General features: G+C 41.9%; 1 protein-coding gene across 1 annotated transcript in view; it reads left to right on the top strand.

Annotated features, from left to right (window-relative positions):
- The window catches only part of LOC109989526 (gamma-aminobutyric acid receptor subunit pi), a 66811-nt gene that overhangs the window by 29738 nt on the left and 20592 nt on the right, over positions 1-16481 (top strand). Inside the window, exons 3-5 of the mRNA XM_020641305.2 lie at positions 12526-12638; positions 14853-14920; positions 16046-16263. Coding sequence (XP_020496961.1) covers positions 12526-12638; positions 14853-14920; positions 16046-16263 — 399 coding nt within the window. The remainder of the gene's footprint in view (positions 1-12525; positions 12639-14852; positions 14921-16045; positions 16264-16481) is intronic.

Here is a 16481-nt window from a genome sequence, read left to right as displayed (position 1 = left end):
AGTCACCAGCCCTTCATCCCACACAATGCAGTCAGTCATGTCCCTTTAGGGTAAGACATGTCTACCAAAAAAATGTTCCATACCTCCTGTTAAAAATTAACAAAACATCAAATAACCAGTATTCATCCTCGGGGGACAACGGATATCAGTACGACATATGTCATCCAATCCCTGTTGTTGTTTGGATTTAAACAGACTGATAGAAAGCAGTGCTACAGATGAAGCATTAAGAGAGAGACGTGTGTGCAGCAGCGTCGCTGATCTGTGAATGCACCTGCATCCAAACAGCACAAAGTGTATCATATCGTATCATACTGTAATTTTTGCTTTGACGGAGAATGTGGAGAATGCTTGGCTATTCTATATAAAAAAAAAACATCCAGTAAATGTGTTGCTGTCTGTAACAAAAAAAAACCTGCTGATAATCAGTTTTCAAAACTGCTGCTGTCTGTGATGTTTTTCAAGCTTTTCGATTCCTATCTTCACTTTGTTTTCATCGCCGGGACGACCGGCCGGCTCATCCCCCCGGCGTATAAAAGTTGTTTAATTGAGCGACTAGATAAAAGAAAATAAGAATAACATATTGTACTCACTGCTTAACTGTGTTTCTAGATCACATGCAGTGTGAAGATACGAGCATAATAAAGATCTCAAGATAGCATTAGCATGCTAACACAACAATACAGTGTGAGTTGTTTTGGTTTCATGCTGGTGCTCAACGGCGACATCTGCTGGATCAAAAAATTGCATATTAAGCCTTTAAAGTCTACACCTTTGCATATCCTGCATCCTTTGAAGAGGGATTGTATTTCATGCCAGCTCGACCAAACAGTCTCATTAACCTCTGTGTTATGTATTCATAGGAAACTACATTATCCTGCAGCACTGACCACAATTCTTTTGCATAAAAAGAAAGCAGTCACGGACCTGCTCACCTGCATGACAGCAAGCCGCCCATCAGGGATGACTGAATGTAATGTTCAATCAATGGCTCATGGCTGATCCTCAGGCCACTGTCTCCATTAAACTGCACAAAGAGAGGTCAGAGTTTGGATCCATAAACATCAGTCTCAATCAGGTCCTCAAAGCCCGTCAAGAACCCTGCTGGATTTGTCTCACAGCAAGTTCAGAGAGTTGTTTAATTTCTCTGAAAGACTCACAGGAGAAATACACCTGGCTTCAGCTTGTTAAATCACACACTTCCTGTTGTTTTACTCATCCGAATCACCCTCTTGTCATTTAATAAGTTTGATCTTTTTTGTGTTCATTTAAAAGATCTATGAGACGTGGACATAGCCATCATGAAGTCTCACTCTGGTTTTTAAAGTCAGCTTTGGAATCCTATAGTTATGCTTTTTTTTTGCCATCACCATTTTGGCTTTTGGGGTCAGAAGTTCAATAAACAGCATTGTATATGCACAGAGACCGTTGAGGCTAATGTGAGAAAAAAATACAAAGCCGCTTGTTAATCCCCGCCCACAGTTTAAAAAAAATCCTTTCACACGGTTTACAGACTGTGCTGAAAGATTGCAAGTCCGTGCATCGTTTACAAATCCATGTTCACTGATTAGACAACAGATTGTTTTTTTCCCCCTCATGATCTTAGCAAATATGTGCGTATCTCATTTTTGACAACCTCAGAGCAGACAAAGTCTTGTGCTACACACTGCTATGCAGTTGGGGGTTGGGCGCCTTGCTCAAGGGCACTTCAGCAGTACAGTAGGGGCTGTGGCTCAGTTGGTAGAGTTGGTCGACTCTCAACTGGAAGGTCGGGGGTCCATCCCCAATCCTGCAGCAACATGTCCGATGTGACCCCAATTTGCTCCCGCTGCTTCGGCTGCAGCATATGAATGTGTATGAATGGTATTATTTACTTCTGATGGTCACTTTACATAACAGCCTCTACGGTGTAAAATCACTTTGAGTAGCCAGAAGACTAGAAATACTTTATACAAGTTCAAGTCCATTTACCATTTACTCGGGAAGTGACCTGCATCTCACCAGTAACCAGACCACCCTTCAAATTTTGATTTGCACAGGGACCCCAACCCCAAGCTACAGACTGAGCTCCTGCTGTGTTGTTAATTGTTCACTGCGGTCATAATTAGCAGCTCCTTGAGTGACAAATTACCCTGTACAAAAGGCAACTGACGCACATTAAGAACACAATTAACACTGACAGAAGCAGGCTGTAAAACTGACATGAATAATCCAGTTCATTTACTGTATGATTCAGGATACTGTTTAAGTCTGATTGTGCCGGGCTGTAATTGATTGAGCGCTGTGTGGATGTGAGAGGGCACGACACGCTGATAGAGCAAAGTGAGCAATTCTTCACTTTAATTGGCTGTGGAGCATTTCATTGACAAATCTCTCTCCTTCAATAATCAGCAGAGAAAGTTTCCTCCCTGCATGTATAATTAAAAAAAAAAAAACATAATGAGCAAAGCCTCATAACTCTGTGGCTGCAATTCACGAGGAATGGTATTTTACTTTTAAGCAGACCTATCACGGTTGTTAGGTGTACATAAAGTACATGTGCTACAGATATGGTTATTGTTTCTCTCTATCGGTTCATTACAATCAGTTTACCAGAAAAGAGGTTACAGCAGGTCGCTTGTTTTTTGTTGGAGCAAATTGGAAAGTTGTCTGCAATCATCAGCTATCATTGTCTGACAATGATAATCTGCTTTTGGGAAGGGGTGCCTATTTCTCTGTAAATTTGGTGCATCCTGCAGTTTGAACCAAGACTTCCTTTTCCATCACCTCTTTTTTCCATAACATCCCCTGAAGGATGGCCCATTCATCTGTTTCTCGTTAGTCTCATTGTCACTTGAGTTGAAATGTTTGATCTAGAACAATTTGCTCACTGCACTTACATGCAGATATCTGCTTTTTAGAGATAACTAACTCATTGTCAGATATCTGCCGATGGGAATCAGTATGTCAATAAGTTAACTTTGCCTGCTTTTGCTCTCCGTATACACAGTTTTTCCTGCTTGCACCAAAGCCTGCTGAGACATGATTGGTTAATACAGCTCGGACTGTAGTGTGCTTAAAACCCTCAAATCTTTACAACAAAAAGGTGATGTTATTTTTGTTTGAAAATCTCTTTCAGATTGCTTTTATGTTTTGATCAAACATGCAGGATTATGCATACTCCAATCTCATGAAGCCAATTTTTGACTGCCCCCTGGTGGACGAGGGCTTTAACTGTTTTTTTTTAACCGCATAATACCATTGACAGGATTCCCAATCTTTCAACTTCATATTAGGAAAAAAAACCTTCAACTTTTCTTTCAACAAAAAATAATACTCTGGTTTATATAGTTCACTAGATCACGTTTAACAGGATTAATCAAGCAATCGCTCTACTCCGCCGGCGAGAGGTCTGTTTAGAAAGGGTTAACAGGCCTGCTACACTCAGGCTAGATATTAGACCAAAGTAGGCTAAACCATACAAAAGTATATATATATATATAGCATCCGCACTGATTTGCCTGAAGTAAAATCACATGTTTTTATGTCACAACTCTGAGATTCACAATCCAGTAGGCTTATGAAGCCAGTAAATGTTCTATTCTCTGGCAGTGCAGCTTCGGGAGCTGCCTGGGATAGCATGAAAGAGAGAGAAACAGCTGCTTTTATCCACAAAAGCCTGCAACATGAACTCAGGAGGGTTTTTTTTTTCTTGCGGCGCCTGGTTTTTCCTGCCCATGCATCTCCGAGCACGGAGTGGCTGAGGGGTCTGAGGAAGCCTGGAAAAGTCCCTGATGAGCAAGAGAATAATCTCAGCATATGAGAGCGGCAGTGACTCTCCTCAAATCCCATTTCACAGTGGCAAGAAAAAAAAGAATATTCTCTGCAGTAGAAGAAAAGAAAACGTTAAATGCAACCTGACAGGCGAGGCATCCAGTGAGGGGCTAAAGTTTCTGGCACACCTCGAGGATTGAGCTAATGCCGTACATTCTACCTGTTGTCTATTGCAGCCTGTCACTATAGACAATGGATGCCTTGTCTGATTTAACAGCATGTCGCAGTGAGGAAGTCACCAGAGAAGCTCATGCAGTGGAGCAGTTTAATTTTAGCTCACACAGAGGAAATATACCAACTTCTGTTGTTGAGCATGTGATCGTGCATCACAGGTGCTGTGCAGAAGTGAGTCTGCAGCTCCGGCAGTACAGGCAAGATTAAAATGATACCAAAGATTTTTGATTATTTTTACACAACACATGTATGTATAGCTGTTTTCACACACAATTTGCAATCGTGTAAATTTCAAGAGTATTTCATGCAGGCCGCCCCTGAAATCTTTCTGAGTTCACACATTCACCTCGCAGTGGGAGACTATCGCTGTCGGACAGGCGTCGAGAATCTCAGGAGGAAAGGCATCTGACTTGAAAATGCCAATCTTTGAAGTTATTTGGATTTAATATGTGTCTTTTTTTTTAGAATTTGCAGCAGCTATTTTTAGTCAAACATCTGATCGTTTTCAACTGGCAGTCTGTGATATTTTGCAGCATCTTTATGTTGGAATTTAGCAAAAACGCTGAAAGATGTTGTCTGTGTCAGTTCTCAGTCATCCAGTGCTTCATCCAACAATGTCATCCTTGACCATTAGCATGCTAATGATCCACAGAGGCTTACAATTCTAGCTCCATCCACCAAAAAGTTTAGAACTGAAGAAGGCTGTCGGAGGAGGAGCGGTGAAACGTCTTCAAGATCTTCAACCAGTCCAGGTGCCTTTGGATCAAGCGTTGAACTGAGAGATGTTCAATTAAATTCACGGACTTGCCACAGAAGTTCCATAGCTGACTCACAAATTGACTGATATGAAGTTGATGAAAGTTAATGTTTTTGCTAAAAGGAGCCGGATTGCAAAAAGTGTTATCGTCAAGTCTACAAATACTGAGACCAAGACAGGACCAAACTATGTTGGGATTGAGACTGAGTCAAGATCAAGACTGTTTTATATCAAAGACAAATCCACTTCATGGCTTTTGTGTTGAGAATGCTTACTCAAAGAAAGCTTGGGGATGTTGAACGTTTCATCCTCCTCAGGTCCTTCATGTGTGTCTCTAAAAGGCAATAATTAATGACAAAGACAAAAACACAAAAATAACCCTTGACATGATGATGTTTGATTCTATTGGCAGACTGATCAAGGTTAAACACTTGTTAGTAACTTAAGACAAGTATTTTCTTTGCTGTTGGTCTGAACGCTTATTAAACTTGAGCCTCTGACTGTAAATGTCAAATGAGGATCTACATTATTTCATACACTTTGTTAACCTTCAGAAATGGATGACTTTATTCTATTCATGATGCCACATTATTGGTCCGACCCCTCGAGCAGAAATTGTACCAATTAGCCGATTAAATGTGATTAAATGTGATTAAATGTGATCAAATGCTTTGTAGTATTAATTTGACTGACTGAGTTAGAAAGCGTACTCAGCCATATTTTAATTACCGTCCATAAAACTCATCAAGTTTATCTTCCTCTATTTAAAATGCATGTGCCACTGCCTGTTTGGAGGTATACATAACTTAGTAAAACATGTGTACACGCTCCTGAAGGAGGAATGTTTTACCAAATTGGTCCCTGTGTGGAAACAGAACACACGTAATGAAGCCTGTTGTTGAAGCTCGAGCATCATGGCGTACGAGCGGGATGTCTGATTGTTGAGAGGAGGGGTCCGGCTGACGGAGTTTAGGGAAACAAGAATCAATGAGGGAAAAGCGGGAAACGGGTGGAGGCTGCTGAGTGGGAGGAGGAAGAGGGAGAAGGGGGGTCCACAGAGAGCGTTACTCAGCTCTCTGCAGGGGTTTATCTGCAACTGAATTAATCTGTTGTGAAATGTGCAAGAGCTGCCAGGACTGATGTCTAATGTGCATTGGAAGGGGGGGGGGGGGGTTGTCGATGGGGGGGCGGGGGTCTGTAGGGAGGCCATGTCATGAAACAGGATCTGAAAAGGCGAATTCCCCCACAGGGTTTAAGTCTTTCATTTCCAGCCGCCCTGTCACCCCTGTAGTACTCTGTCTGAAGCTGTTTTCTCCACCCATGCGTCCAGCATCCAACACAAGACACATCAGCATGACCTGCAGGCCTCACTATGTATACTCTACATACAGTCTGTGTACAGCTTATATACTGTACATACAGCGGAGGGCCAACAGCTGTAGTCCCTCATAGCTGAACTATATCTGCTGGCCAGATGTTCTCTTTGAACTGTGTTCTACTTAGCTTCTTTTTTTTTTTGCTTGAAGGATTCACTTTTAATAGCATTTCTGTGTTGTAGCTGACTTCTATAACTTGTAACATAAAGCTATTTTAATAATCAGACGAGGTACAGATCACAGATTCCTGAATACCAGATCCAATCAAATTCTCCAGCAAAAAATGTCCAAACTTCCAGCTGTTTTAATTCACGATAGAGCAGAACATTTTAAGTGATGGTGATCGGCTACAACGTTAACATGACCACATGAATCCTGGCAGGTTTTTTTTACTGCCTGGTAGCTTTTGAATCGGTCAACATTTTCTTTTTCAGTATCCAGTTTTTAAAAGCTGCACGCTTTAGTATTTACTTCATGTGTCGTCTTCAAATTGGACATTTCTTTGTCATCCAGCTTTTGTGCTTTTTATCGCCCCTCGCTTTTTGCTCAGAACTGGTTTTCGTCATCTCTTTTTACGTCCTTTTTTTGCCAGAGAAACTTTAGATGTGCTGTTGAATTGGCAAATCTTTTCCATTCTCTTATTGTCTTATCATTGGCAATGAAGCTCCAGCCAGTAACAGCTCTATCATTAAAGTATTTTAAAGGGCCTTTAGCCTTTATTTCAAGGGACAGTTACAGAGAAACAGGAAGTGTGTTGGTATTAGTGCATGGCTTTGTGAGTCTATAATCATCTGTGGTAACAGCTGGCAGGTACTTGTTGATTCTTTTCTTACCCTTTAGTTAAAGGCAGGGTTAGTCATTTTCTAAAACTAGCATGATTTTGAAAGTAGCATTCCCTCAGTGCTTCGTCTGCACCCCCTCCCCTCTGTGCTCCCTCAAAAGCCACGCCCCTCACTTACATGCACAAGCGCCGTTGGTCCTCATCGCTTTGAGTGCGAGCTAGTGCACCATGGTGTAGACAGCGAGCAGGAAGACAGGGAGGCATCTGATTGGTTCATCAGATTGGTACCTCGTGGCAGACATTGGTCGAAGTTTATACAGACTTACAACTGATACAGATGACGGATTTCCTTCGTTCCTTTTTCTGAACACATGAGTTATTAATTTCTGTCAGGACCTAAAGACAATTACAACCAAAATCTTAGAAAGTGGATCTGGAGAAAATTACCAACCATGCCTTTAACTGTATAAAAAGATGGACAACATGACAACTTCCCCAAAATTTTTTGGAGCTCCCTCTACTGGCTGGCTGCAGCATATGTTATAAAGACCCCGCCTCCATATTAACAGATGGGACATGGGTCACTATCAAACCCTTATACACGTCACATAATATTTTCCAAAACATGATTTCTGTTATAAAAGTTCTTATTTATCATTATGATAAAGCCAAAGTGTTCATTTTTACACAGTTAAATTTTAACAAATTAACAGATGTTGTAAAAAAAGGGGTGACTTGCCAGGAATGGCAGCTCTGTTGACAGATGAGGCTCCTGCAGTGCACCAGATAAGCAGAGTCAAGGAGGATCGATGAGAGGAACATTTTAGTACTCGGGAGGACTTTGAGGCATGTCCTCTTTATATGCAGTCAACGGTGACCACTGAGTATTTAGCATAAATTATTTCTGATATTTTTATGCATATTTGTGCCAAGCCACCAGTCACTCAACGGCTATAATATTTTCTATAGTTATCATCATCGTGCTGCAGTGAAGCATCAGACACTGACTGCTCATGCTGCGAGAGAGAGATGAGAAGACAGATGAGGGACGGGAAGAGACGTAATGAGGGGACAAGATACAAACAGGAGAATAAGCAAACCTCAGCGCTCGTTACAGAGAGGAGCAGGAGAGGATCGTGATTGTGACTAAGAGAGACACACTGATCATAGCCTCCTGCTGGCTCTTCCTCCCTGCTGAGGTCAGAGAGTTAAGAAGGAGTGACTTGAGACCAGCCAATTAGCACATTAGAAGGTGTTGTTTACATCCAAAGTGACTTTGCAGTGCCATGACAGATCAAGCTCAGAAAACGCTAACTCTGCTGCTCCTGTTGGCATCCAACTGTTGAGCTTTTAGTTGAAGTGGTATTCTGCTGGATGCATTTCTGAAATCTCTTTGGTGTGCCTGTTGAGTGTTCAAAACGGCCGTGTGGGGGGTGCCTAAAAACTACCTTCTCTGGTCCAAACAAATCCAGAGCATTCAGGAGCAGAATCTAAAGTTAGAAGGAGGACATACTGGCTGCTGCATTGTTGTCAGAGAAGCCAGCACTTCAACATAGCATGTTTCCTTAATGTCTGATCATATAGTAAGGTCACTTTATCATCTCACTGATTGGACCTGTACATGGATAAGGTTGACACCATCCAGTTTATTTTCTGGCCCTTTTAAGTTAAATCATCCAGACTCTAACTATTCCTTTACTTAACTAACAAATAAGGAAATCCAGCGTTTTAAATTCCAGCATCATTGTATCAAAGTAAGTTCTGTTCAGACTTCAGAATCCCTCGTGGTTTATGCAACAGCTCAAAGGTAAAGTCCAGCCCACTCAGGCTGTCAGTCCATCACAGGGCTAACAATCATGGACAGAAAGAAAACAATCACCCTTACAGGCAGGCCAAGTTTAACCTGCATGTGTTAAGTCTGTGGGTGGAGGCCCAGCGGGTGGAGGCCCAGCGGGTGCGTCATCGTGATGGGGTGGGAGGTGACACTGAGCTGTCATTCCACCACCTCTACCTTATATATTAGATAACGTGAAGTTCCACCCTGTGAAAGCTGCTTTATTTTTAGTCTATCCTCAAATACTGTTCTCAGAAGGTGTGTTTGTTTTCGGCTTATAGTAATGTTAAAATCTGAATTAAAGCTCACTGTAACTTTGTATGGCAGAGGCCGTCTGCAGCTCAGTTGTGGCCATTCAGTGTGTCATCCTGTTATTCTTGATTGGCAGCCGGGTGGGCAGGTGTGTCAGGTCTGTCAGAGTGCATTCTGGGAAATTGTTCAGCCTGCTACCATCTGGGGAGAGAGGGACCCCACACTACATAAATATGAGTGATGTTTGTGTGTGTGTGTGTGTGTGTGTGTGTGTGTGTGTGTGTGTGTGTGTGTGTGTGTGTGTGTGTGTGTGTGTGTGTGTGTGTGAATGCATAAAGTGGGAGTTCATGTGTGGTTGCAGCTCACATTTTAAGTCTCCTCCAGTCTTCCTGATCATGGCGCCGTGCACATAATAACAAAGTTGTTAACATTAGTATCCTGTGTGATTGTGGGAGGATTGTAAGGATCTATCTCTCTCTCTTTTCTCTGTCAAGGCTGAGTGGATAGAGACTGTTTGGCAGGTTGGAGAACGCGTCTGCAGGTGAAGGCTTAGACAGCTAAAGTTAGAGAGTCTGGGGATTTACAGGGCTGAATAGAGTCAAAGAAGCAACGTTTCATTGTCAGACTGCAAATCACTGACGCCGAGCATCAAAGATGAATAACTCTGCCATGCTCAGAAATCAGATCTGTGATTTTAGCACAGGTAGCTGTATGTATTTTACATTTAGAATATTTTCTCAACCTTGATTTGTATTTCTACAGCTGTACCCAACTCACAGTTTTAAAGGTTGAATCAAGATTTTTACTGTTTGATATGAGAATTTGACTAAAAATCTCCAAACACTTGAGGACTCTAAGCTTAAAGGTCCAAACTGAATGAAATTATAAAGTGACCTTAATGATCAGCCATTAAGGAAACATGAGTGTTGAAGTGCTGGCTTCTCTGACAACAATGCAGCAGCCAGTATGTCCTCGAACCAGAGAAGGTAGGCGGTTTTAAGGCACTCCCACACGGCCATTTTGGACGCCCCTCAGTTTGCCTGGCACACTACAAACCAACAGAGGTGTTGCAGTGATGGAAGTGGGCAAGAGAAGTGGTTCAGATAGAAGTGATTGTACTCGACCTAAAAAGCCTCTGCATGTTTCTAATAAGCTCCACGAGCAGAAACGTGCTCAAACTAGGATCAATATTGGAGATGCTTTTTGAAAAATGGAGAGAGGTTAGAACACAGAAAGGTTTACAGACCGATGCAGAGCTGGATAAACACTGAAGCTTCAGTGTCCACCACATGGCAACCTGTGTGAGCATCGAAACTAGAGAGGAGGGGGCGGGGGGAGACAGCGATCTTCAATGTTTTGAGTTTGTACAACAGTACCCATTTGAAACACTAGGTGTCAGAGTTGTATATTCCTCCTTTAAGGGCAACATGAATACATCTGCAGCCCCCCTTAAACTTATTTGAATGTGAAACCAAGTAAATGGGTCTTTTTTTAACAGGTTTGTATCACTTGGTCTGTTTTGGGGAGTAGGAGGCCTCTGCATATAATTTAGCTCACTGAAAATCTTGACAAAAGATGAATACTGAAGGAGTTTGCACAAACTAGAGTGGAGTGACATTATGAATTAATGGTTAACAGATAACAGCCGTTTGCTTCCCTGTTTTATCACATCACTCCTTTTTAAATGTTCTACTTTGTCTTCATTTGAGTTGCTGCAGAGAGCTATTTTTGAAACCCGCACAGACGAACCCACTTATACAGTTTCACAGATGAAAAAGCGTTTGTGAATGTAATGAGGGTCACACAGGGCGACCCACATTGATAATGCACTGTGCCAGAGGCGGAGTGCTGTCACCGCCGTCACTAACATGGCTTCCCCTTCCAAGACTGCTGCCTGCTAAAACAACACGCCCGGAGCCATGTGAGTGAGACTTTATGCAGCGTAGCTACAGTGTGCTGGGAGCCAGTTCCCCCATCGACTAAGCTGATTTGACACAGCCAGGTGATACAAGTTCTGAGATTCATGGGGAGGACTTTCTTTGGCTTTTTCTTTTTTTTTTGTAGGAGCTGGTCTAGTCTAGAAGTCCGTGTCTGAGGAAGTGAGGCAGCCTATCTGTGAAGTAATAAGTAATATAAGTCATTATTTAGATGTTTTTATAGCAGCTATCTGTTGGATTCATACACTATAGGAATTATCCAGTAACACGCGTTGTACACAGGTATGTGAACATTAAGGCTTACGAGGCAACCAGTCGTCTACAGGTAGCGTGGTTTAAAAGCAAGAATATTTGAGCCTTTAAAGTAACCATTAGGGAATCAAATATGTTGGTTTAACTCTCATGGTTTCTACTGAATCCCTTGTTTTCCTCTTCAACCTGGAACAAAGCTGTGAAACATTCTCCTTTTGACAGCGCCTTAAAGCTTCAAAGAATAGAAAAATGCCCGCTTTGTGAATATGCTGAACTGCTTTGGATTCTCTTTTCCATAAAGCTCATAGACTTCAACTTCCTACAACATAACCCAGTTATAATGGGTCACATGTGGCATCATATCATCCATAAATTATTACATTCTTCTTCTTTAGATGTTTCCATTTGCAAACAAGGTCATCACAGGGTCGGCCTCAGCAGGAAAGCTTCTCTTCTCACCTTTATTTTTCTAACACCAAACAGAAACAGGATGTCACTTTTCTTTATAAGAAGAAGCAACAACAACAACTTAAAAACCCAATGGTATGAGGAAAAAAAACTAAAAGTGATCGCCAGCCATTTCCATTAACTTGTTTACAACGATTAAGGCACCAGCATGAATTTAAAGCAGCGTGTTCATGCTAACAATGAATGACTGAGATAACGATCCTTCTCTGTGCTTATCACACATTTGAATTCTGCAGTGACTGAGGACGACTCTGTCGGTAGGAGCCGATGAATGTTTTCTGGCGCTACACATGACCCGATCTGTCTCGCTGCAGCCCCGTTCTTGCATCACCACACGTGCCCCCGGGGCTCCCTCTCTGCAGAGCGGGCGTTCTCTATTTAGAGCCTGATTTATACACAAACACACACACACACACACACATAAACCACTGGGGCAAGGCGCAATGAGTGTTCTTTTCCCCTGCCGCAATTGCCAGCAATATAATCATCTTCCCACACTTCAATGTGCCTTTAAGGATAGCATTCAGACAGAATGAGGGGAAGAGAAATCCCATGAAAGCAAACAGTAATTTGAAAAGCGTAAGTGAACAGAAAACAACAAGATGGATGGTTTAGAATACTCTGAACTCAGTCACTGCAAGGTTTTTTGTGTGTATATCCTTTTTGTTCTTTGGTTTTCCAGCGCCATGTTCACATTTTAATCTCTGCTTTCACTCAGCATGGTTTTAAGACTTGTGGTGGAACTCAATCGATGCCCCGCAGATTCAGTGAATAGCGTGCTGCTCGTGAAGACAAACCCACCTGGTAAACACACAACAAGACTAAATCATATTTCTGCTTCTCTCCTCTTCTTCTTTTCCTCTCCCTGTCTTTGTTCTCAGGTTGTTAGAGAGTTCTATGCTCAACGCAGAAGTGAAGGAAGGAGAGATTCTGCCTCCTACCATTCAGAAGCTGATGAAAGGATACAACAAGTACCTCAGGCCTTTCTTTGACAGTAAGGAAACTGCAGACACATGCAGCCACAGGAAAAGGCAGAGCACTCAGGGGAAATGTGGCTTTGACAGAGAGTGAGATGGGTTCATATACCGCAATTTTCCTCCTGCATGTCCCTTCTGAGCAACATGTGCTGACATACATACATTTAGATTTACGGTATGTGTGTTATAAAACGAGATTGAGAGAAGTTAATGTTAGAAATTCCCTTGGGGAGGAGGAAATCCATGCAGCTCAGTGAATAGTGCATTAAATACTAATATCTTTGTAAATCTGAATTATAGTTGTAAGTATTCAAACTAAGATTACAGCTCCTCTGATTTAGAATCTAATATTCAGAAGGTTGTAACAGAGAAACGACGTCTATCTCAGTGGATGGTGAGTGTCATTTCCTGCAAATCTCTCCCCATAGCAATATTGTGCTCAGCTGCAGGAATCCATCAAAGTAGCTTTATGGTTTGTTTTCCGCTGTTGATGTGCAATAACATCTCAGACCTCAACGAGGCCAATGCTAATCATACTGTAACCACATATCCACCAGCCTACCAACAGGGGTTTGGCATGCAATGATGATATAAAACACATTTGTTAGCTTGTAACCCGTAAGGGGGGAAAAAAAAGCACCGATGAAGAAATGTGTTTGACTGTAAACTGACCTTTAGGGGTCAGATAATAGTCGGGGACTTTTATCTGATATTTGGTCAAATTTGGAATACAATCCTTACCAAACATTTCTTCAACAATGTATTAATAAAGGTGTCCAATAACACAGAAAAAGATACAAGTTCATCTCCTGTGGGGCAATCCATGAGAGCTACTGAAAGTTGAGGTACCTGGAACCTTATTGGTTAAAAATAGAAAATATCTGCCATTGAATCAGGCTTCATCCGTAAATGTTTACAGTCTATGAGTACACCAAGTTTAACTCTGCTGTGGCTCACAATGATTGATCAGTTTACATTTTTAAGCAGACACATACTTACCTACAAATGTCTCCTGTTATTCTGTTACCATTGACTCACATGTAATGTAGTGCTGTTGGTTTATGGCCTTTTTTAGCCACACATACAGCAGGAGTTAATTTGGTGCAAGGTGAGTTTGACTTTTTGTCAGTGTCCTCCTCTCCACAGACAGCCCGCGGCACAGTCTGAAAAGACATTTCTGAAAAGGATTGTCTCCCTTTCTCAAAACGTAATCATTATTTCTAATACTCAAGCAACCTTAAAGGATTAGTTTGACCTTTGAGTAAAACACTTATTATGGTTTTCTTCATAAGAAGATTAATTCCACCCCAGCAGCCAGCCACAGCCAGCACAATAAGTGTAGTTTAGCATAAAAGCTGAAAGAAGGAGCTAAAAGCTAGCATAGCTCTTTCTGCAGGTGACAAACGGTTGGTATAGAGGTATAACTGGGGATGTATATGTGAGAGGTTCAAGCTTTATGTCCATGGCAAAGACCTTAAAACACAGATATGATATCTGCACTATGACAACAGGCTCAGTGATCTCTCTCTCTCATAAAAAGGAAGATTGAAAAGTGAGAGAGGAGAAGAATGGGAAGCTGAAACATAAAAGAGCTGCAAAGTTGACGGAGAATCAGGGAGAGCCAATTCCCTAAAGGAGGTTCAGACTTAACAGACTGCCGCTGCTGGTGTGCTGACAATGTGGGGTCTTTTAAAATATGCTGTCCTTCAATAACCTTTCATTACACAACACTATGCTCTATTATAAAAACCTCAGATTGCTACGTCGTCTCAATATACTGTTACGCCCCGCCATAAGGCCATTGGGCTAACAACAATCCACACATTGACCCATTAAAATACACTAAACACCTTAACAAAGCCAAAATAAAGGGATTTATTATCAACATTACAAACTAAATGATAACAAAGATCAACTTGGAAACAAAACACAACAAACGACACAATCCCTGACTGAGCAGCACAGCAGTCCCAACTCCAAATGCCCCTTCCAAAATGCCTCCTCAAAATGCCTCGCTTTCTGCAGCCAGCACTGGCCTGGTGTACCTCGTTGTGCAATTAATAGCTTCACCTGGGCTGTAGAACAGAAAGAGACAAACAGTACAGGGACACATACAGCCGTAACAATACTCTGAAACATGTGTGGGCCCAAACTGAATAAGATAAACATTCAGATATAATACGATGAACTTAAACATGCAGCAGCTGATTGTTTACCTTCTGTGTGTGCAGACGGTCCTGTCACTGTGGGGATGAGCCTGGACATTGCCAGCATTGACACCATCTCAGAGATTAACATGGTAAGACGACAGTTTTATTTATTTCTAATAACCTAAAAACCCTCTGTGGTTAGTTTTGTTAAACTCTCTATTTCAGGGGATTGCCTCGAGTTTTGGTATTTTCTGTATAAAGCCCCGAAGAGCTCAGCACTGGGACCTTTCTCTTAGTTATCAGGGGGCGCTTGCCTTAAAACACTTAGCACTTTTTTTATTCATAGCTGTATAAATCATTGGCTGAAAGCCCGGCGTACAGTGTACTCGACGGTCTGCTGTCACTGAATGAGTGTTAGCAGTTGTACCTACACAATTTAAAAACATGCCAGTAAATCATCCGACCGATCGGGGTCTGATCAGCCCGCGATCAGGCCGTTGTGCCTCTTGCAAAACTAACGGCTGAAATTCGTTTCAGTCGGACGACAATAGAAAACTGGTCTAAATTGGCTTGAATTTGAACAGTTTAGCCCCGGTTTAAGTTAGTTGATGTAAAGACTTGCAAATATAAAATCTTTTTGTTTAGACAGTATAGATCATTATGTGAAGAAGTTTAGAGACTGACAAAATGTAAATTTCAGCTTCAGTTATGCTCTTTAATACAGTATCTATAATGGATTTTTTGTTGGATGTTGGTGTTCAGAGCAGAGAGTTCTCTCACCATATTATATTCTGTAGTGGTTTCTCAAATGGTACCAGTTGGTTGGTACCAGTTGGTTTTTGTATTCTAGTCACACATATGGGCCCTGATGGAAGCCCTGAAACAATAAGCCCCCCCCCTCCACACACATACATAATCCTAGAATAAACCATGTATGTAGCTACTTGTGATGTAATATCAGGACAATGAACATGTTGTTACAGGACATGTAACATGTTGTTACAATGAAAATGCTCAAAATAATATGTTACATTTTGCTGACTTGAAACAATTTTGTGTATTTCTGTTGCTTGAGGAACAAAAGGGCTTAGGGACCTGACACCATCAATATCCAACAATGCAACAAAAAAAATCCCACAAGCTGACTAATGAAATAGAAACAAACAGGAGAAGCTTGGTGTGCAAAAAGCTCAGCTCATATTATTATTGACATGGTTATTAATACTGTTTAAAGTCCACAAGCTCTGTGTGACCTTTGAGCCTAAATCCTGCAGGACTACACGGCCACCATATTCCTCCGTCAGCGCTGGACTGATGAGCGTTTGGTGTTTGAGGGCAACAAGAGCCTGAGCCTGGACGGGAGGCTGGTGGAGCTGCTCTGGGTCCCGGACACCTTCATAGTCGACTCCAAGAAGTCCTTCCTCCATGACATCACCGTGGAGAACAGGCTGATCCGCATCTTCCCCAATGGGACCGTCCTGTACGCACTGAGGTGGGAAAACGAACAAGCCTGTTGGTTGTTGTGTTTGTTTTTTCTGCTTTGACAGACAATGAAAAGTAGGTCGGGGGAATGGAGAAGAAATTGTCTGAGGGAGGAAGCGTGGGTTAAGTCTTAGGTAATGTGCATGCAAAGCAGGGAGCTGTGTCAGTTCTATTACTTGGGCATTAGATTGTATGAGTATTTGATCTGCCAATACAAAGATGTGTGGG

The sequence above is a fragment of the Labrus bergylta genome, chromosome 10 (genome assembly GCF_963930695.1).
Source record: "Labrus bergylta chromosome 10, fLabBer1.1, whole genome shotgun sequence".
NCBI classification, from domain to species: domain Eukaryota; kingdom Metazoa; phylum Chordata; class Actinopteri; order Labriformes; family Labridae; genus Labrus; species Labrus bergylta.
This window is presented reverse-complemented; position numbering and strand designations above follow the sequence as displayed.